This window comes from Mustelus asterias, chromosome 5 (genome assembly GCF_964213995.1).
Source record: "Mustelus asterias chromosome 5, sMusAst1.hap1.1, whole genome shotgun sequence".
Lineage (NCBI taxonomy): Eukaryota > Metazoa > Chordata > Chondrichthyes > Carcharhiniformes > Triakidae > Mustelus > Mustelus asterias.
Window position 1 is genome coordinate 5419042 of NC_135805.1, and position 21415 is coordinate 5440456.

A 21415-nucleotide genomic window follows, 5' to 3' on the forward strand; every position below is an offset into this window, starting at 1 on the left:
CATCCTCTGTCACCCGCTGTCTTGTTCCCTCTGTCTCACTGTCTCACTCAGCATTCTTTTTGGCCACACGCAGGTGTTCACAGCCCTGGCTTTGGTGGTAATGCTGATTCAGCCCCTGAATAACTTTCCTTGGGTGGTAAATGGAATAGTACAAGCAAAGGTGTCCGTGGACCGAATCCAGCGCTTCCTACAGCTTTCTGACCAGGATCTCAGCACCTACTACATGGCACGTAAGTCAGTAAGACCCATCTCGAAAGAGAAATGATCATAATTGCTGCTTCGAATTGTGATGTGGTGGCCATTACGGAGACTTGGATGTCTCAGGGACAGGACTGGGTGCTTCAGGTGCCGGGTTTTAGATGTTTCAGGAAGGACAGGGAGGGAGGCAAGAGAGGGGGGGGAGTGGCACTGTTGATCAGGGATAGTGTCACGGCTGTAGAGAAGGTGGACGCCGTGGAGGGATTGACTACGGAGTCTCTGTGGGTGGAGGTTAGGAACAGGAAGGGGTCGGTAACGTTGCTGGGTGTTTTCTATAGGCCGCCCAATAGTAACAGAGATGTTGAGGAGCAGATGGGGAAACAGATCCTGGAGAGATGTAGGAATAACAGAGTTGTCGTGATGGGAGATTTTAATTTCCCAAACATAGATTGGAATATCCCTAGGGCTAGGGGTTTGGATGGAGAGGAGTTTGTTAGGTGTGTCCAGGAGAGTTTCCTGACACAGTATGTGGATAAGCCTACTAGAGGAGAGGCTGTACTTGATCTGGTGCTGGCTAATGAACCTGGACAGGTGGAGGATCTCTCGGTGGGTGAGCATCTTGGGGATAGCGATCATAATTCTATCTCCTTCACGATAGCATTGGAAAGAGATAGGATCAGGCAGGCTAGGAAAGTGTTTCTCTGGAGTAAAGGGAAATACAGTGTCATCAGGGAGGAAATTAGACGGGTAAATTGGAAGGAGGCATTCTTGGGGAAAAGTACCGAAGGAAAGTGGAGGATTTTCAAGGAATGTTTGTCTGGAGCTCTGCATGACAACGTTCCGATGAGACAGTGGGGTGTTGGTAGGGTACGGGAACCGTGGTGCACGAAGGTTGTGATGAACCTGGTGAATAAGAAAAGAGAGGCGTACAGAAGGTTCAGAGAGCTAGGAGGTGTTAAGGATTTAGAGGAGTATACGGGATGTAGGAAGGAGCTTAAGAAGGAAATTAGGAGAGCGAGAAGGGGTCATGAGAAGGCCTTGGCGGGTAAGATTAAGGAGAATCCCAAGGCCTTCTACAACTATGTCAAGAGTAAAAGGATGAGATGTGAAGGCATAGGACCCTTAAAAGGTGAAGGGGGAAAAGTTTGTGCGGAACCGTTAGAAATGGCGGAGCTGCTTAATGAATACTTTACCTCGGTATTCACGGTGGAAAGGGATCTGGGTGGTTGTACTGCTGGTTTGCGGTGGACAGAAAGGATCGAGCATGTGGACATAAAGAAAGAGGATGTGTTGGAACTATTGAATGGCATCAAGGTTGGTAAGTCGCCGGGACCGGATGGGATGTACCCCAGGTTACTGTGGGAGGCGAGGGAGGAGATTGCGGAGCCTTTGGCGATGATCTTTGCATCGTCGATGGAGACGGGAGAGGTTCCGGAGGATTGGAGGATTGCAGATGTGGTCCCTATATTCAAGAAAGGGAACAGGGACAGCCCGGGAAATTACCGACCGGTGAGTCTAACCTCAGTGGTTGGTAAGTTGATGGAGAGGATCCTGAGAGACAGGATTTATGATCATCTAGAGAAGTTTAGTATGATCAAAAGTAGTCAGCACGGCTTTGTCAAGGGCAGGTCGTGCCTTACGAGCCTGGTTGAGTTCTTTGAAAATGTGACCAAACACATTGACGAAGGAAGAGCGGTGGATGTGGTCTATATGGACTTCAGCAAAGCGTTCGATAAGGTCCCCCATGCAAGACTTCTTGAGAAAGTGAGAGGGCATGGGATCCAAGGGGCTGTTGCCTTGTGGATCCAGAATTGGCTTGCCTGCAGAAGGCAGAGAGTGGCTGTGGAGGGGTCTTTCTCTGCATGGAGGTCAGTGACCAGTGGAGTGCCCCAGGGATCTGTTCTGGGACCCTTGCTGTTTGTCATTTTCATAAATGACCTGGATGAGGAAGTGGAGGGATGGGTTGGTAAGTTTGCTGACGACACCAAGGTAGGTGGTGTTGTGGATAGTTTGGAGGGATGTCAGAAGTTGCAGCGAGACATAGATAGAATGCAAGACTGGGCGGAGAAGTGGCAGATGGACTTCAACCCGGATAAGTGTGTAGTGATCCATTTTGGCAGATCCAATGGGATGAAGCAGCAGTATAATATGAAGGGTACCATTCTTAGCAGTGTAGAGGATCAGAAGGACCTTGGGGTCCGGGTCCATAGGACTCTTAAATCGGCCTCGCAGGTGGAGGATGCGGTCAAGAAGGCGTACGGCGTACTGGCCTTCATTAATCGAGGGATTGAGTTTAGGAGTCGGGAGATAATGCTGCAGCTTTATAGGACCCTGGTTAGACCCCACTTGGAGTACTGCGCGCAGTTCTGGTCACCTCATTACAGGAAAGATGTTGAAGCCATTGAAAGGGTGCAGAGGAGATTTACAAGGATGTTGCCTGGATTGGGGGGCATGCCTTATGAGGATAGGTTGAGGGAGCTTGGTCTCTTCTCCCTGGAGAGACGAAGGATGAGAGGTGACCTGATAGAGGTTTACAAGATGTTGAGAGGTCTGGATAGGGTAGACTCTCAGAGGCTATTTCCAAGGGCTGAAATGGTTGCTATGAGAGGACACAGGTTTAAGGTGCTGGGGGGTAGGTACAGAGGAGATGTCAGGGGTAAGTTTTTCACTCAGAGGGTGGTGGGTGAGTGGAATCGGCTGACGTCGGTGGTGGTGGAGGCAAACTCGTTGGGGTCTTTTAAGAGACTTCTGGATGAGTACATGGGATTTAATGGGATTGAGGGCTATAGATAGGCCTAGAGGTGGGGATGTGATCGGCGCAACTTGTGGGCCGAAGGGCCTGTTTGTGCTGTGGCTTTCTATGTTCTATAAGATAATTACAGATGATGAAGGTATCTTAGTTAATATCTAGAATGTTTAAATTTCCCAATCGTCTCACTAGTTTAAATTGATTTCAAGATCTTTGCCTTCCATGCAATCACATTATCAAGATGCACTTGTTCATATTAGTAATTGACTGTAAAGTGCTTTGAGATGCTTTGGGAATGTAGTAATATCACTGGGCTCGCAATCCTGAGGCCCAGGCAAATGCTCAAAGGATACCGGCTCAAATCTCACCTTGGCAGCTGGTGGAATTTAAATTTAATTCATTTGGAATTGAAAGCTAGCCTCAGTAATGGTGACCATGGAACCCATTTTGATTGTCTTTAAAAACTCATCTGGATTGACTAATGTCCCTTAGAGAAGAAAACCTGCAATTCTTACCTGGTCTGACCTACACAGACCCATTGCAATGTGGTTGACTCTTAAGTGCCCTTAGAAATGACCTAGCAAGCCACTCTTGTGTCAAACTGCTACCAAACCAGAAAGGAATTAGCAGCACTGTGGATGTACCTACACAGCAAGGGGCTGAGCAACTGCAATTAAAATTGGCCATCAAATGCTCGCCCAGCCAGCAATTCCCACATTATGTGAATTAACGTTAAAAGGAAACAAATAAAAGCGATGTCTAGTGGTCATGGCAAGCACGATATAAATGCAATTTTAAAAAAACCTTTTATTGGTTTAAACCTGTGTGGCGATGTCCTGCTCTAATCTCACTTGGTGTAACTGTGCATAGGGGAACCGGATGACCCTGACTCAGCAGTTGAGCTGCATGATGCCTCCTTCTCTTGGATACCCAGACAGGCGTCTGATGACCGTAGTAACAATCAAAATGAGAGCAGGCCTGATGGCAATCTGGAACTCCTCAACCTGAATCTAATGGTGAAGCAGGTAAGCACACTGCTAAAATTGTTGGTTATGTGGGCGGTACCGTGGCACAGTGGTTGGCACTGCTGCCTCACAGCGCCAGGGACCCAGGTTCAATTCCGGCCTTGGGTCACTGTCTGTGTGGAGTTTGCACGTTCTCCCCATGTCAGCATGGGTTTTCTCCGAGTGCTCCGGTTTCCTCCCACAGTCCAAAGGTGTGTGGGTTAGGTGGATCGGCCATGCTAAATTGCCCCGTGGTATCAGGGCGACTAACTAGGGTAAAACTTAAAAAAAACAGAAAAATAAAATGCATGGGGTTGTGGGGATGAGGCCTGGGTGGGATTGTAGTCGGTGCGGACTCGATGGGCTGAGTGGCCTCCTTCTGCCCTATAGGGATTCAATGTTCTTCTTATGCTTATAAGGAAAGGGTTAGTCAGAAGTCTACTAAATTTATACCACTATTTATTACTCTGTAGATTCTAGGATTGTTGATCTTCAACCTCAAGTCAGTTGAAAGTATCACTTAGCTGTTGGGTTAAGGCTGGGCTAACAGCAATGGTCAGTTTAATTAAAGAATCATAGAATTCTTACCATGCAGAAGGAGGCACTGGCACTCCAAGCATTGTGACTTAGTGTCATTCTCCTGCATTTTCCCCACACCTCTGCATATTGTTTCTATTCAAATAACCATCTAATGCCCTCTTGAATGCCATCCTTGAATCTGCCTCCACCACACTTCCAGGCACTGCCTACAGAGCCAAACCACTCATTATGTGAAAAAGCTTTCTCTCACATCACATTTGCTTCTTTTACAAATTGCTTTAAATCTGTGCCCTCTCTTTATTGATCCTTTTACAAGGGGGAACAGTTTTTTCTTATCTACCCTGTCCAGCCTCCTCATGATTTGAACATCTCTATCAAATCTCCTCTCAGCTTTCTTTTCTCCAAGGAGAACAGTTCTAACCTCTCCAATCTATCCTCAGACCTGAAATTTCTCAACCCTGGAATCATTCTTGTAAAGTTCTTCTGCGCGCTCTGTAATGTGTTCAAATCTTTACTATAATGTGGCACCCAGAACCATACACAATATTCCAAGCTGATGTCTAAGTGCCCTGTATAAGTTCAACATAACCTCCTCCTTTCTGCTCCTTTTAATAAAGTCTAGGATACTGTCTGCTTTAACTGCTCCTTCCACCTGTCCTGTCACCTTCAATGATTTATCACATATACACCCAGCTCCCTCTGCTCCTGCACTCCCTTTAAGAATTTTACCTTTTATTTTATATTGTCCCTCCAAGTTCTTCCTACCAAAATGCATCACCTCACATTTCTCCACATTGAACTTCATTTCCACCTATCTGCCCACTGCACCCACTTGTCTAATGCCCATTTGAATTTCTGAACTGTCTTCTTCACAATATTTGCATCTTTGTATCATCCGCAAACTTTGAAACTGTCCCCTGTACACCAATTGAGACAATTGACACCTCTTTAACCTGTGATTATACCTCTGTCCACATGCACTGTCTGTACCTGTAAGGACTCGCATTCCAACCATTATCTTGCAACTGTGCCTTTGTCTATACATGCTGTGTTTGTGAAACCTACCTCTCCACTCACCTGATGAAGGAGCAGTGCTCCGAAAGCTCGTGATTCTAAATAAACCTGTTGGACTTTAACCTGGTGTTGTGAGACTTCTTACTGTACCCACCCCAGTCCAACACCGGCATCTCCACATTATCATCTATACACCAAGATCTAGATCATTAATATATATCAGGAACACTTTGGAGGAAATAATAACAAATGGGATTACTATCTCAATGGAAACAAATTAAAACATGCTACCGTGCAAAGGGACCTGGGGGCCCTTGTGCATGAGACGCAAAAGCCCAGTCTGCCGGTACAACAGGTGATCAAGAAGGCAAATGGGATGTTGGCCTATATCGCGAGGGGGATAGAATATAAAAGCAGGGATGTCTTGATGCACCTATACAGGGCATTGGTGAGGCCGCAGCTGGAATACTGTGTGCAGTATTGGTCCCCTTATATGAGGAAGGATATATTGGCATTGGAGGGCGTGCAGAGAAGGTTCACCAGGTTGATACCGGAGATGAGGGGTTTGGATTATGAGGAGAGGCTGAGGAGATTGGGTTTGTACTCGTTGGAGTTTAGAAGGATGAGGGGGGATCTTATGGAGACTTATAAGATAATGCGGGGGCTGGATAGGGTGGAGGCGGAGAGATTCTTTCCACTTAGTAAGGAAGTTAAAACTAGAGGACACAGCCTCAAAATAAAGGGGGGTCGGTTTAAGACAGAGTTGAGGAGGAACTTCTTCTCCCAGAGGGTGGTGAATCTCTGGAATTCTCTGCCCACTGAGGTGGTGGAGGCTACCTCGCTGAATATGTTTAAAGCGCGGATGGATGGATTCCTGATCGGCAAGGGAATTAAGGGTTATGGGGATCAGGCGGGTAAGTGGTACTGATCCACGTCAGATCAGCCATGATCTTATTGAATGGCGGGGCAGGCTCGAGGGGCTAGATGGCCTACTCCTGCTCCTATTTCTTATGTTCTTATGTTCTTATGAAAAGCCAGGGCTCCAATACCATTGTTATCCGGCTTTTAATTTAAACACCTTGCAAGCATTTCAGTTTAGTGAGACAAACCAGAACAGTAATTGACTCTTTATTTCATTTAACTATTTATTTCTTCATTTAACACTTCTGGTCCCAGCTCAAACTTAAACAGTTACAACACTTTGACTCTTTTACTGAACTTTAACTCTTAACTGAACATCAACTCTCAACTGAACTTTAACTCTTAACGGCACATTAACTTTAACTGAACATTAACTTTAATTATTTAACTGAAAATAGATACTACTGAGTTTTGGAAAAACCTTGGCCAAGAAATATCCCTGATGTAGAATCTATCCCCTTCTTTGAGGAAAGTTCTGTCAGGGCACAGGCTTCTTATGATGGTTCGTCTCTGTAGAGTTGTTGTTGGCAAACAAAAGACTGCTGTGACTTTTATCCATAAATGCTCCACTTGCTTCCTGAAGATTCTCTGTCATCCAGCCAACTGTAAAACCAGAAACCGATCACATGGCTCGAACATTCAATGAAATTACTTGTGAACAACACCATTATGCTTACTTTACATGACATGTACCACATGTAACGGCAATAAAATTCAATGCCACAATGTCTGTTCAAATGTAAACAACTTCCCTTATTTAGCCAACACAGAAAGCAGCAGACCACAGTCCCAGACCAGAGTAACTTTACTACCTGCATCTGGTTTGAATTATAAGTTGACCAAAAATTCCAGCATGCTTAGCTCTCAGCCGGAATAGCCATTTGAAAGCTACGATTGCCATTATTGTTGTTAAATCATTGTTGTAGCTGTTCTTTCTCCGTACACATGACCCCTGGGGAATATCACTACAAACCTTCCTCCAGCCTGAAAAATATCCATTGATCTTCTCTGCTTCCTATTATTTAGCCAATTTTCTAACCACATTGCTTTGTCCCTTTTATTTCATGAGCTATAACCTTTCTCACAAGTCTGTTGTATGACATTGTATTGAAAGCTTTCTGAAAGTCCTTGTACACCACATCAACATTATTACTCTCATCCACCCTTTTTGTTGTCTCCTCAAAAAAACTCCAGCAAGTTAAAAATCCATGCTGGCTCTACCTAATAAGTCAACATTTTTCCATGTGACTTTTATAGCTAGCCTGAATAATTGTTTCTTGAAGTTTGTCCATTACTGATGTTAAAAGTAATTGTGTCTGGAAGCTTAGCTTAAATCTATGCCCGTGGTTATTGAGCTCTCTACTTAGGGGATCAGGTGTCCCCTCAGCCTTCTCTTTTCTAAGGAAAACAATCCCAGCCATTCCAGCCCAGACAACATCCTGGTGAATCTCCTCTGAACCCTTTCTAGTGCAATCACATCCTTCCTATAGTGTAATGACTAGAACTACACACAGTGCTCTCTATGAGTACCTTCAGTTCAATCATCCCTTCACCAGTCTGGGACTTGTCTCTCTTGTTATGTGCCAGCTTGTCCCACTTGAAAAGAGATGGAGAGGATGTAAGCAGGGCACCTGCGAGGAAAAATGATAAGGATGCCTGGTACTTGTGGGTGGTAGTGGGGGCCATGGGTGGAATAGGGACAAGACCTGCAGGGGCGATGACAGTGGGATACTGAGTGGTGGCGTCCCTTGAGCTGGCATTGAGTGGATGTGTGATGGGTCTCTGAATGTATGAGTTGAAAGTGATGAGAAGGGTGACTTGTCCTGGTGGAACAGAGGAGATCATTTATCCTCTTCCAGCACTGGATGGCTTTTCTCTGCCGAATGGTGTGCACTGACTACTGCTGTCCACCCCCTCCCATGCTGGATTGGTTATCTTGCTGGCAGAGCGTGGATATATTGCATCACAGCGGGCCTCCACTGTACCTAGCAGTCATTCCAGGAGGCGTTGGAGAATTTGGGTGCAGAGTATTTCCTGGGTCTGGCAGCCATGACTTCCCAGTGTGGTTGATGCACGAAGGGGCTGCCTTTAAATGTGGTGCCCCAATCATTGAAGTGTGGATGTAATGGTGGGGTGGACAAATCCGAGATTGCTTGTCAGCGATACGACTTGGAAGCAACGTGCGCTAAATGTTTTGACAAAGTGCCGTACAATATGGTGGAAAAAGCTGCTGTTGCTGTTGGCAGGTTCATTGGCCCTTTTCCCCCCTAACATCAAGCTTTGCTGATACTGGGGTTAATTCCACCCTCTGTCTCATGGGGATTCTGCAGCAACTTGGCCACAAAAAGGTAGTTGAATGCGTTATGATATTCAATCTTCTTGTAAAAATATTGAAATTCAGTACAGCATGAACTCAGAACTGGAAGCAACACGTTACACAAGACCCTCTTGGTGAGACTAAACCCACCAAAGCCCATGCTACCTATGATGTCATTCTCACATGCTCATATCCGCTGAAGACATCAGTATAAACATCCAAATAGGAAGACATTTACGATACTGAGAGAGGCAAGGGAGGAAATTGCTGGGGTCTTGAGAGAAATCTTTGTGTCCTCACTGGCTACAGGGGAGGTCCCAGAGGATTGGAGAATAGCCAATGTTGTTTTTTTGTTTAAGAAGGGTTGCAAGAATAATTCAGGTAATTACAGGCCGGTGAGCCTTACATCAATGGTAGGGAAATTATTGGAGAGGATTCTTCGACACAGGATTTATTCCCACTTGGAAATAAGTGGACGTATTAGTGAGAGGCAACATGGTTTTGTGAAGGGGAGGTCGTGTCTCACAAACTTGATCGAGTTTTTCGAGGAAGTGACGAAGATGATTGATGAGGGTAGGGCGGTGGATGATGTTTAAGTGGACTTCAGTAAGGCCTTTGACAAGGTCCCTCATGGCAGACTGGTGCAGAAGGTGAAGTCACATGGGATCAGAGGTGAGCTGGCAAGGTGGATACAAAACTGGCTCAGTCAAAGAAGACAGAGGGTAGCAGTGGAAGGGTGTGTTTCTGAATGGAGGGCTGTGACAAGTGGTGTTCCTCAGGGATCAGTGCTGGGACCTTTGCTGTTTGTAATATATATAAATGATTTGGAGGAAAATGTAACTGGTTTGGTTAGTAAGTTTGCGGATCACACAAAGGTTGGTGGATTTGCGGATAGTGATGAGGACCATCAGAGGATACAGCAGGATATAGATCAGTTGGAGACTTGAGCGGAGAGATGGCAGATGGAGTTTAATCCGGACAAATGTGAGGTAATGCATTTTGGAAGATCTAATACAGATAGGAAATATACAGTGAATGGCAGAACCCTTAGGAGTATTGATTGGCAGAGGGATCTGGGTGTACAGGCACACAGGTCACTGAAAGTGGGCAATGCAGGTGGAGGAGGTAGTCAAGAAGGCATACGGCATGCTTGCCTTCATCGGCCAGGGCATTGAGTTTAAAAATTGGCAAGTCATGTTGTAGCTTTATCGAACCTTAGTTAGGCCGCACTTGGAATATAGTGTTCAATCCTGGTCGCCACACTACCAGAAGGATGTGGAGGCTTTGGCGAGGGTACAGAAAAGATTTACCAGGATGTTGCCTGGTATGGAGGGCATTAGCTATGAGGAGAGGTTGGAGAAACTTGGTTTGTTCTCACTGGAATGACGGAGGTTGAGGGGCGACCTGATAGAAGTCTACAAGATTATGAGAGGCATGGATAGAGTAGATAGTCAGAAGCTTTTTCCCAGGGTGGAAGAGTCAATTACTAGGGGGCATAGGTTTAAGGTGTGAAGGGCCAGATTTAAAGGAGATGTCCGAGGCAGATGTTTTACACAGAGGGTGGTGGGTGCCTGGAACCCGTTGCCGGGGGCGGTAGTGGAAGCGGATACGATAGTGACTTTAAGGGGCGTCTGGACAAGTACATGAATAGGATGGGGATAGAGGGATATGGTCCCCGGAACGGTCGGGGGTTTTAGTTCAGTCGGGCAGCATGGTTGGGGCAGGCTTGGAGGGCCTGTTCCTGTGCTGTAATTTTCTTTGTTCTTTGTATAACATTCTATAACAGATTCCCAGCTTCACCTCAGGACATTGAATCCGGCCCCAGGCTGGGGCGGCACGGTAGCACAGTGGTTAGCACTGCTGCTTCACAGCTCCAGGGTCCCGGGTTCGATTCCCGGCTCGGGTCACTGTCTGTGTGGAGTTTGCACATTCTCCTCGTGTCTGCGTGGGTTTCCTCCGGGTGCTCCGGTTTCCTCCCACAGTCCAAAGATGTGCGGGTTAGGTTGATTGGCCAGGTTGAAAAATTGCCCCTTAGAGTCCTGGGATGTGTAGGTTAGAGGGATTAGATGGTAAAATATGTGGGGGTAGGGCCTGGGTGGGATTGTGGTCGGTGCAGACTCGATGGGCCGAATGGCCTCCTTCTGCACTGTAGGGTTTCTATGATATTGTACAGCTGGTGGAATTTCCTTATTATGCAAGGAAAATGAGTGCTTGTCTGAAGGAGTGGTTTTAATGAGACTCATCTTTCAAAGCTGAATTCTCTCCAAAAGTCATTCCCAACCAGGTGTCTTTAACATATAATTGCCATACACTCTTTATGGTTATATAATACATAATAATCATAGAGGGAGTATGAAAAATGTATAAAAAACAAGTTATTTGTCATGGTTTTATTAAGGTCTGAGTTCAGAACTGGAGCATGTTTGAATTCCTCAGCTAAACTGACAGATTCAGCTCTAAGTAAAAGCAAAATACTGCAGATGCTGGAAATCTGAAATAAAAACCGAGAAAGCTGGATAAACGCAGAGGTCCGGCAGCATCTGTGGAAAGAGAAACAGTTAATGTTTCGGGTCTAAATGACACTTTAGAACTGAAGGTAGAAATGTAATCCTGAGCTGAGGATTCCCCCACTGTGATTGACAAGGCACTCAACTGTGTCTGACTCATTTGATTTGATTTGATTTTGATTTGATTTATTGTCACATGTATTAGCATACAGTGAAAAGTATTGTTTCTTGCACGCTATACAAAGCATACCGTTCATAGACAAGGAAACTAGAAAGTGCAGAATGTAGTGTTACAGTCATAGCTAGGGTGTAGAGAAAGATCAACTTAATGCAAGTTAGGTCCATTCAAAAGTCTGATGGCAGCAGGGAAGAAGCTGTTCTTGAGTCGGTTGGACTTTTGTATCTTTTTCCCGACAGAAGAAGGTGGAAAACAGAATGTCCGGGATGCATGGGGTCCTTAATTCTGCTGGCCGCTTTGCTGAGGCAACAGGAAGTGTAGACAGAGTCAATGGATGGGAGGCTGGTTTGTGTGATGGATTGGGCTACATCCATGACCTTTTGTAGTTCCTTGCGGTCTTGGGCAGAGCAGGAGCCATACCAAGCTGTGATACAACCAGAAAGAATGCTTTCTATGGTGCATCTGTAAAAGTTGGTGAGAGTCGTAGCTGACATGCCAAATTTCCTTCGTCTTCTGAGAAAGTAGAGGCGTTGGTGGGCTTTCTTAACTGTAGTGTTGGCATGGAGGGACCAGGACAGGTTGTTGGTGATCTGGACACCTAAAAACTTGAAGCTCTTGACCCTTTCTACTTCGTCCCCATTGATGTAGAAAGGGGCACGTTCTCCTTTACGCTTCCTGAAGTCGATGACAATCTCCTTCGTTTTGTTGACATTGAGGGAGAGATTATTGTTACTGCACCAGTTCACCAGATTCTCTATCTCTTTCCTGTACTCTGTCTCGTCATTGTTTGAGATCTGACCCACTACGGTGGTGTCATCAGCAAACTTGAAAATTGAATTGGAGGGGAATTTGGCCACACAGTCATAGGTGTATAAGGAGTATAGTAGGGGGCTGAGAACACAGCCTTGTGGGACACCGGTGTTGAGGATGATCATGGAGGAGGTGTTGTTGCCTATCCTTACTGATTGTGGTCTGTCGGTTCGGAAGTTCAGGATTCAGTCGCAGAGGCAGGAGCTGAGATCCCAGGCCACAGAGTTTGGAGCTGGGTTTCGTGGGAATAATGGTGTTGAAGGCTGAGCTATAATCAATAAATAGGAGTCTGACACAGGTGTGTTTGTTTTCTAGATGTTCCACCTCACGCACCTCCACCTTCACCCTTTCCCCTGCCATCCAGAACCATGAAAGTGTATTTTCACCTCACCAGCCTACACATCTACACAACAGATCATCCTTCGCATCCCCGCCAACTCCAACATAATGCCACCCACTAAACACATCTTCCAATCACCCCCCACCCCCTATCCCGTCCCATCCCATCAGCATTCCACAGGGACCACTCCCTCCCTTTGTGACACCCTAATTCATTCCTCCCCCTTCCCAAAGTACCTTCCCATGCAGTCACCGAAGGTGCAACACCTGCCCCTTTACCTCCTCCCTCTTCACAGTCCGAGGGCCCAAACGCTCCTTTTGAAGCAGCTCCTTCTACTTGGTCATTTGTATTTGCTGCTTCCAATGCAGTCTCTTTACCGGCGAGATTAAACGCAGGCTGGGTGACTGCTGTGTGGAACACCTTCACTCCGTCCACACGCATGACACCAACCTTCTGGTCACTTGACATTTCAACCCAGCATCTTGCTATCATGCCCACATATCTGCCTTAGGACATAGAAACATAGAAGGTAGGAGCAGGAGGAGGCCATTTGGCCCTTCGTGCCTGCTCCGCCCCCATTCATTACGATCATGGCTGATCGTCCAATTCAGTAGCCTAATCCTGCTTTTTCCTGCTACCGTGCCGCCCGTGGGGTAAAATATGTAGGGATACGGGGATAGGGCCTGGGTGGGATTGTTGTCGGTGCAGACTCGATGGGCCGAATGGCCTCTTTCTGCACTGTAGGATTTCTATGGTTTTTCCCCATAACCTTTAATTCCATTTGTCTCAAGTGCTATATCCAGCCACCTCTTGAATATATTCAATGCTTTGGCATTAATTACTTCCTGTGGTAGTGAATTCCACAGGCTCACCACTCTTTGTGTGAAGAAATGTCTCTTCACCTTTGTTCCAAATTGTCTACCCTGAATCCTCAGATTGTGACCCCTGGTTCTGGATTCTCCCACCATCGGGAATATCCTCCCTGCATCTACCCTGTCTAGTCCTGTTAGAATTTTATAAGTCTCTATGAGATCCCCCCTCATTCTTCTGAACTCCAGTGAAAACAATCCTAACCTAGTCAATCTCTCCTCATGCATCAGTCCCGCCATCCCTGGAATCAGCCTGGTAAACCTTCGCTGCACTCCCTCAAGATCAAGAACATTCTTCCTCAGGAAAGGAGACCAAAACTGCACACAATACTCTAGGTGTGGCCTCACCAAGGCCCTGTATAATTGCAGCAACACATCCCTGCTCCTGTACTCGAAACCTCTCGCAATGAAGGGCAACATGCCATTGGCCTTCTTTACCGCCTGATGCACCTGCATGCTTATCTTCAGTGACTGGTGCACAAGGACACCCAGGTCCCGCTGCACACTCCCCTCTCCCAATTTACAACCATTCAGGTAGTAATCTGCCTTCCTGTTTTGCATCCTCGTCACAGTTCACCCTCCCACCCAACTTGGTATCATCTTTGAGATGTTACATTTTGTTCTCTCATCCAAATCATTAATATATATTGTGAATAGCTGGGGTCCCAGCACCAATCCCTGTGGCACCCCACTAGTTACTGCCTGCCAATTTGAAAAGCACTCATTAATTCCTACTCTTTGTTTCCTCTCTTCCAACCAGTTTTCTATCCATCTCAATACACGTCCTCCAATCCCATGCGCTTTAATCTTGCACGATAATCTCTTATGCGGGAATTTGTCAAACACTTTCTGAAAGTCCAAATATACCACATTGACTGGCTCCCCCTTGTCAACTCGACCACTAGTTACATCTTCAAAGAATTCCAACAGATTTGTCAAGCACGATTTCCCCTTCATAAATCCATGCTGACTCTGTCTGATCCTGCCACTGCTTTCTAAATGATCTGCTATAAAGTCCTTGATAATGGATTTGAGAATTTTCTCCACTACCGACGTTAAGCTTACTGGTCTATAATTCCCTGTTTTCTCTTTACCTCCCTTTTTGAATATTGGAGTGACATTAACTACCCTCCAATTTTCAGGGACTGTTCCAGAGATATAGAATCCTGGAAGATGACCACTAATGCATCCACTATTTCCAGAGCCACTTTGTTAAGTACTCTGGGATATAGATTATCAGGCCCTGGGGATTTATCCGCCTTCAATCCCATCAATTTTCCCAGCACCATTTCTCTAATATTGATCTCCCTCAGTTCTTTCCTCTCACTAAATCTTGCATTCTCCAACATTTCTGACATCTGATTTTGTCCTCCTTTGTGAATACAGAATCAAAGTACGTATGTAGTTGCTCGGCCACTTCTTTGTCCCCTACTATACATTCCCCCTTTCCTGTCTGTAGGGGACCTTGTTTGTCTTCACCAATCTCTTTCTCTTCACGTAGCTATAGAAACTCTTAGTGTCAGTCTTTATATTCCCTGCAAGCTGACTTTCATACTGTACTTTCCCCTTCTTAATCAATCCCTTGGTCCTTCTTTGCTGAATTCTAAACTGCTTCCAATCCTCAGACCTATTATTTTTCTTGGCCAATCTGTATGCTTCTTCCTTAGATCGGATACACTCTCTATTTTCCTTTGTAAGCCATGGATTTGGTCCTCTTACCCATTTTGCTTTTGTTCCAGACAGGAATAAACAGTTGCTGCAGTTCCTCCATGCATTCCTTGAATGTTTGCCACTGTCTATCCACTGTCATTCCTTTAAGTAACTCTCCCCAATCTATCAAGGCCAAACCACGCTTCATATCCTCATAGTTTCCTTTATTAAGATTCAGCACCCTAGTCTCCGAATCAACTACTTCACTCTCCATCTTGATAAAAAATTCTATCATGTTATGGTCGCTCATCCTCAAGGGGTCAAACAGCTAGATTGGCAATGATTCCTTCTCATTACACAATACTCTCTAGTTGGTTCCTTCACATATTGGTCAAGTAAACCATCCCGTAAACACTCCAGGAATTCCTCCTCTACGACATTGTGGCTAATTTGATTTGCCCAATCTATGTGCAGATTAAAGTCACCGATATTCCCTTATCACGTGCATCTCTAATTTTGTGTTTATGCCATTCCCAACATCACCACTGCAGTTTGGGGGTCTATATATGACACCCACTAATGTTTTTTGCTCCTTGGTATTTCTCAACTCCATCCATACAGACTCCACGTTGTCAGAGCTAATATTCTTTCTCACTATTGTGTTAATTTCCTCTTTAACCAGCAGTGCCACTCCACCACCTTTTCCTTTATGCCTGTCCTTCCTAAATATTGAATATCCTGGGACATTCAATTCCCAGCCCTGGTCACCCTGCAGCCATGTCTCCGTAATCCCAGTTATATCGAACCCGTTTATATCTATCTGCGCAATTAGTCCATCCACTTTATTGCAAATGCTCCACACATTAAGGCACAAAGCCTTTAAGCTTGTCTTTTTAACATTGTTTGTCTTGCTCCCAGTATTTTTCTCTATAGCTCTGTTTGAACTTTGTCCTTGGTTTCTCTGCCTATTACTTTTCTCATTCCCTTTTCTACCTTTTGTTTTTGTCCTTGCTCCCTCCTTCTCTAACTCCTTACATAGGTTCCCATCCCCCTGGCATATTAGTTTAAACCCTCCCCAACGGCTTTAGCAAACACTCACCCTGGGACATCAGTTCCAGTTCTGCCCAAGGTGTAACCCGTTCAATTTGTACAGGTCCCACCTCCCCCAGAACCGGTCCCAATGCCCCAGGAATCTGAAACCCTCCCTCTGACACCATCTCTTCAGCCACGTATTTATCCGATATATCCTCTTGTTTCTACTCTGACTGGCACGTGGCTCCGGTAGTAATCCTGAGATCACTACTTTTGAGGTCTGATTTCTTAGCTTTCTTCTTAGCTCCCTGTATTCTGCTTTTAGGACCTCATCCTTTTTTACCTATGTCGTTTGTACCGATGTGTACCACAGTCACTGGTGTTCACCCTCCCCCTCCAGAATGTCCTGTACCCGCTCTGAGACATCCTTGACCCTAGCACCAGGGAAGCAACATACCATCCTGGAGTCTTGTTTGCATCCACAGAAACGCCTGTCTATTCCCCTTGGGATTGAATCCCCTATAACTATTGCATTGCCACACTTTTTACCCCTCCCCTCTGCAGCAGAACCAACCATGCAGCAACGAGTTTGGCTGCTGCTGCTTTCCCCAGAGAGGTCATTCCCCTCAACAGTATCCAAAGCCGTATATCTGTTCTGCAGGAGAATGGCCACAGGAGATTCCTGCACTACCTGCCTATCTCTCTTGATCTGTCTGGTGGTCACCCATTCCCTTCCTGCCTGCGGAGTCTGAGCCTGTGACCAGGTCTGTTGCCATGCTCCAGTGAAGCCAAAAACAAACTGGAGAAACAATACCTCATCTTCTGATTAGGCACATTACAACCTTCTGGACTCAACATTGAGTTCAACAACTTTAGACTGTAAACTTGTTTGTTGTTTGTGTTGGAAAAAAACTTGCTAATTCTGGCCTTGGTGAAGTGAATTCTGTGCAAAACTTCACCGGTGAGGTAATGGTCTAGTAGTATTATCGTTAGACTATTAATCCAGAAACTTAGTGAATGTTCTGGGGATCGGGTTCGAATCCCACCATGGCAGTTGGTGGAATTGAATTCAATAAAATAAATCTGAAATCAGGAATCTACTAATAACAAAGAACCAAGAAAATTACAGCACAGGAATAGGTCCTTCGGCCCTCCAAGCCTGCACCGACCATGCTGCCCGACTGAACTAAAACCCCCGACCATTCCGGGGACCATATCCTTCTATTCCCATCCTATTCATGTATTTGTCAAGACGCCCCCTAAAAGACACGACCATATCTGCTTCCACTACCTCCCCCGGCATCGAGTTCCAGGCACCCACCACCCTCTGTGTAAAAAATATCTGCCTCATAAATCTCCTTTAAACCTTGCCCCTCGCACCTTAAACTTATGCACCCTAGTAATTGACTCTTCTACCCTGGGAAAAAGCTTCTGATTATCCACTCTGTCCATGCCTCTCATAATCTTGTAGACTTCTATCAGGTTGCCCCCCAACCTCCGTCGCTCCAATGAGAACAAACCAAGTTTCTCCAACCTCTCCTCATAGCTGATGCCCTCGATACCAGGCAACATCCTGGTCAATCTTTTCTGTACCCTCTCCAAAGCCTCCACATCCTTCTGGTAGTGTGGCGACCAGAATTGAACACTATATTCCAAGAGTGGCCTCACTAAGGTTCTATAAAGCTGCAACATGACTTGCCAATTTTTAAACTCAATGCCCCAGCCGATGAAGGCAAGCATGCCGTATGCCTTCTTGACTACCTTCTCCACCTGCATTGCCACATGCAGTGACCTGTGTACCTGTACACCCAGATCCCTCTGCCTATCAATACTCTTCAGGGTTCTGCCATTTACTGTATATTTCCTATCTGTATTAGACCTTCCAAATGCATTACCTCACATTTGTCCGGATTAAACTCCATCTGCCATCTCTCTGATAAATGCGAAGTGATGCATTTTGGTAGAAATAATGTAGGGAGGAGCTATACGATAAATGGCAGAACCATAAAGGGTGTAGATACGCAGAGGGACCTGGGTGTGCAAGTCCACAGATCCTTGAAAGTGACGTCACAGGTGGAGAAGGTGGTGAAGAAGGCATATGGCATGCTTGCCTTTATAGGACGGGGCATAGAGTATAAAAGTTGGGGTCTGATGTTGCAGATGTATAGAACGTTGGTTCGGCCGCATCTGGAATACTGCGTCCAGTTCTGGTCGCCACACTACCAGAAGGACGTGGAGGCTTCGGAGAGAGTGCAGAGGAGGTTTACCAGGATGTTACCTGGTATGGAGGGGCTTAGTTATGAGGAGAGATTGGGTAAACTGGGGTTGTTCTCCCTGGAAAGACGGAGGATGAGGGGAGACTTAATAGAGGTGTATAAAATTATGAAAGGCATAGATAGGGTGAACGGTGGGAAACTTTTCCCCGGGTCGGTGGTGACGTTCACGAGGGGTCATAGGTTCAAGGTGAAGGGGGGGAGGTTTAACACAGATATCAGACGGACATATTTTACACAGAGGGTGGTGGGGGCCTGGAATGCGCTGCCAGGCAAGGTGGTGGAGGCGGACACACTGGGAACGTTTAAGACTTAACTAGACAGCCATATGAACGGAGTGGGAATGGAGGGATACAAAAGAGTGGTCTAGTTTGGACCAGGGAGCGGCGCGGGCTTGGAGGGCCGAAGGGCCTGTTCCTGTGCTGTATTGTTCTTTGTTCTTTGTTCTCCGCTCAAGTCTCCAAGAGATCTATATCCTGCTGTATCCTCTGATGGTCCTCATCGCTATCCACAAATCCACCAACCTTTGTGTCGTCTGCAAACTTGCTAATCAATGCAGTTACATTTTCCTCCAAATTATTTCTATATATTACAAACAGCAAAGATCCCAGCACTGATCCCTGAGAAGCGCCACTTGTCACAGCCCTCCATTCAGAAATGCATCCTTCCATTGCTACCCTCTGTCTTCTTGATCAAGCCAGTTTTGTATCCACCTTGCCAGCTCACCCCTGATCCCATGCGACTTCACCTTCTGCACCAGTCTGCCATGAGGGACCTTGTCAAGGGCTTACTGAAGTCCATGTAGACAACATCCACTGCCCTACCCTCATCAATCATCTTCGTCACTTCCCCGAAAAACCCGATCAAGTTAGTGTGACACGACCTCCCCTTCATAAAACCATGTTGCCTTTCACTAATACGTCCACTTATTTCCAAGTGGGAATAAATCCTGTCTCGAAGAATCCTCTCCAATAATTTCCCTACCACTGATGTAATGCTCACCGGCCTGTAACTACCTGGATTATTCTTGCTACCCTTCTTAAACAAAGGAACAACATTGGCTATTCTCCAATCCTCTGGGACCTCCCCTGTAGCCAGTGAGGACACAAAGATTTCTCTCAAGGCCCCAGCAATTTCCTCCCTTGCCTCAGTATTCTGGGGTATATCCCATCAGGCCCTGGAGACTTGTCTACCTTAATATTTCTCAAGAACTCCAATACCTCCTCGTTTTTGATCTCAACATGACTCAAACTATCTACACACCCTTCCCCAGACTCATCATCCATCAAGACCTTCTCTTTGGTGAATACTGAAGCAAAGTACTCATTTAATACCTCGCCCATTTCCTCTGGCTCCATGCATAGATTCCCTCCCTTGTGTTTGATTGGGCCAACCCTCTCCCTGGCTACCCTCTTGCTCTTTATATATGTATAAAAAGCCTTGGGATTTTCCTTAATCCTGCTGGCCAATGCTTTTTCATGACCTCTTTTAGCTCTTCTTACTCCTTGCTTAAGTTTCTTTCTACTTTCCTTGTATTCGACGCTTGCTTTGTGTGTTCCCAGCCTCCTAGCTTTGACAAATGCTTCATTTTTCTCTTTGACTAGTCTCACAATATCCCTCGTTATATCCATGAAACTATTGTTGATTGTCAGAAAAACCCATCTGGTTCTTGTCCTTTAGGAAAGGAAATCTGCCGTCCTTCCCTGATCTGGCCTACATGTGACTCCAGATTCACAGCAATGTGGTTGACTCTTAGCCTTTCTTGGGCAACCAGGGATGGGCAATAAATGTTAGCCAGCCAGTGACAGCCATGTCCCATGAATGAGTAAAAAAAACTTCCCCTCCATCGTAACCACCCCTCACCAACTTTTGTAATATGTTGTTGATTTTCAGTTCACTGGCTGGCCCCACCACAACCGCACCCCTCCCTCACATGGCCACCTGTCCTTGGCTGTTCAGTTGCTGTCATTAACACATTCTGCTATCTCACTTTTGAAGCACTCTTCATTCCTCCCTGGCACCATTAACAGCCCCCTTTGACTTATGTCTATGACAAATTTGTCAATCTCTCTGTCCTGACCTATCGCTGTTCTTCAATTCTGCCCCACCTCCACTGCCTCCTTTCCAACTATTCTTTACATTTCTACCTTCCGTCAGTTCTGCAGAAAGCTCATTTAGCTTTTCAATTCTTTGTAGTGATTTTCACAAAAAGATAGGAACAAACAAAGGACGATACAATACACTGAAAAAGCCCCCTTCCCCTTCAGCAAACAAACCAACAAACAAAAACTTTGCAAAAGAGGAAAAAAGGTTCAAAACGAGCTAGTCAATAGTAATTAATTATTTCAAGAAAGAAACAAAAAGCTGCCATCTACAAAAATATTTCTCAGTTGATCCTCTTATGGTCGACTTCACCCTCTCCAAATGCAAAAAAGGTATTGGCTGGAATTTTACCGTCCCACCTGCCATGGGAATCGGAGCGGACGAGGGGCAGAGCATGGAAAGGTCTGTTGACCTCGGGCGAGATTTTACCGCTTCGGGCCGAGCAAGGCCGTAAAATCCTGCCCATTGAGTCTTTTAACTAGGTTATGGCAGTGGATGGCTTGGGGGCCCTCCATTTTAATAGAATCTGCTAGCAGGCCATGAATGAAGCAAACATTCACCTTAATAAAGAACAAAGAACAATACAGCACAGGAACAGGCCCTTCGGCCCCCCAAGCCCGCGCCGCTCCCCGGTCCAGGATTGAATCCTGAATCCAGGATCCCCGCCCAATTTTCCAGCCTATCTACATACCAATATCCTATCCACCGAGCTGTCCCTCACAGCTACGATGCTTTGTTCATCACAACCTATTAACTCACCCCCACCCCCCCATTCCAGACCATGTGATCTCCAGGGAGAGGCGAAAACCCAGAGTGAAAAACCCCAGGGCCAATATGGGGAAAGAAAATCTGGGAAATTCCTCTCCGACCCCCTGAGGTGATCGAAACGAGTCCAGGAGATCACACTGGC

At 45.9% G+C, this 21415-nt stretch overlaps 1 protein-coding gene across 1 annotated transcript in view; it reads left to right on the top strand.

Annotated features, from left to right (window-relative positions):
- The window catches only part of LOC144493941 (ATP-binding cassette sub-family C member 10-like), a 101730-nt gene that overhangs the window by 15693 nt on the left and 64622 nt on the right, over positions 1-21415 (top strand). Inside the window, exons 4-5 of the mRNA XM_078213517.1 lie at positions 74-230; positions 3818-3972. Of these exons, the coding sequence (XP_078069643.1) occupies positions 74-230; positions 3818-3972 (312 nt within the window). The remainder of the gene's footprint in view (positions 1-73; positions 231-3817; positions 3973-21415) is intronic.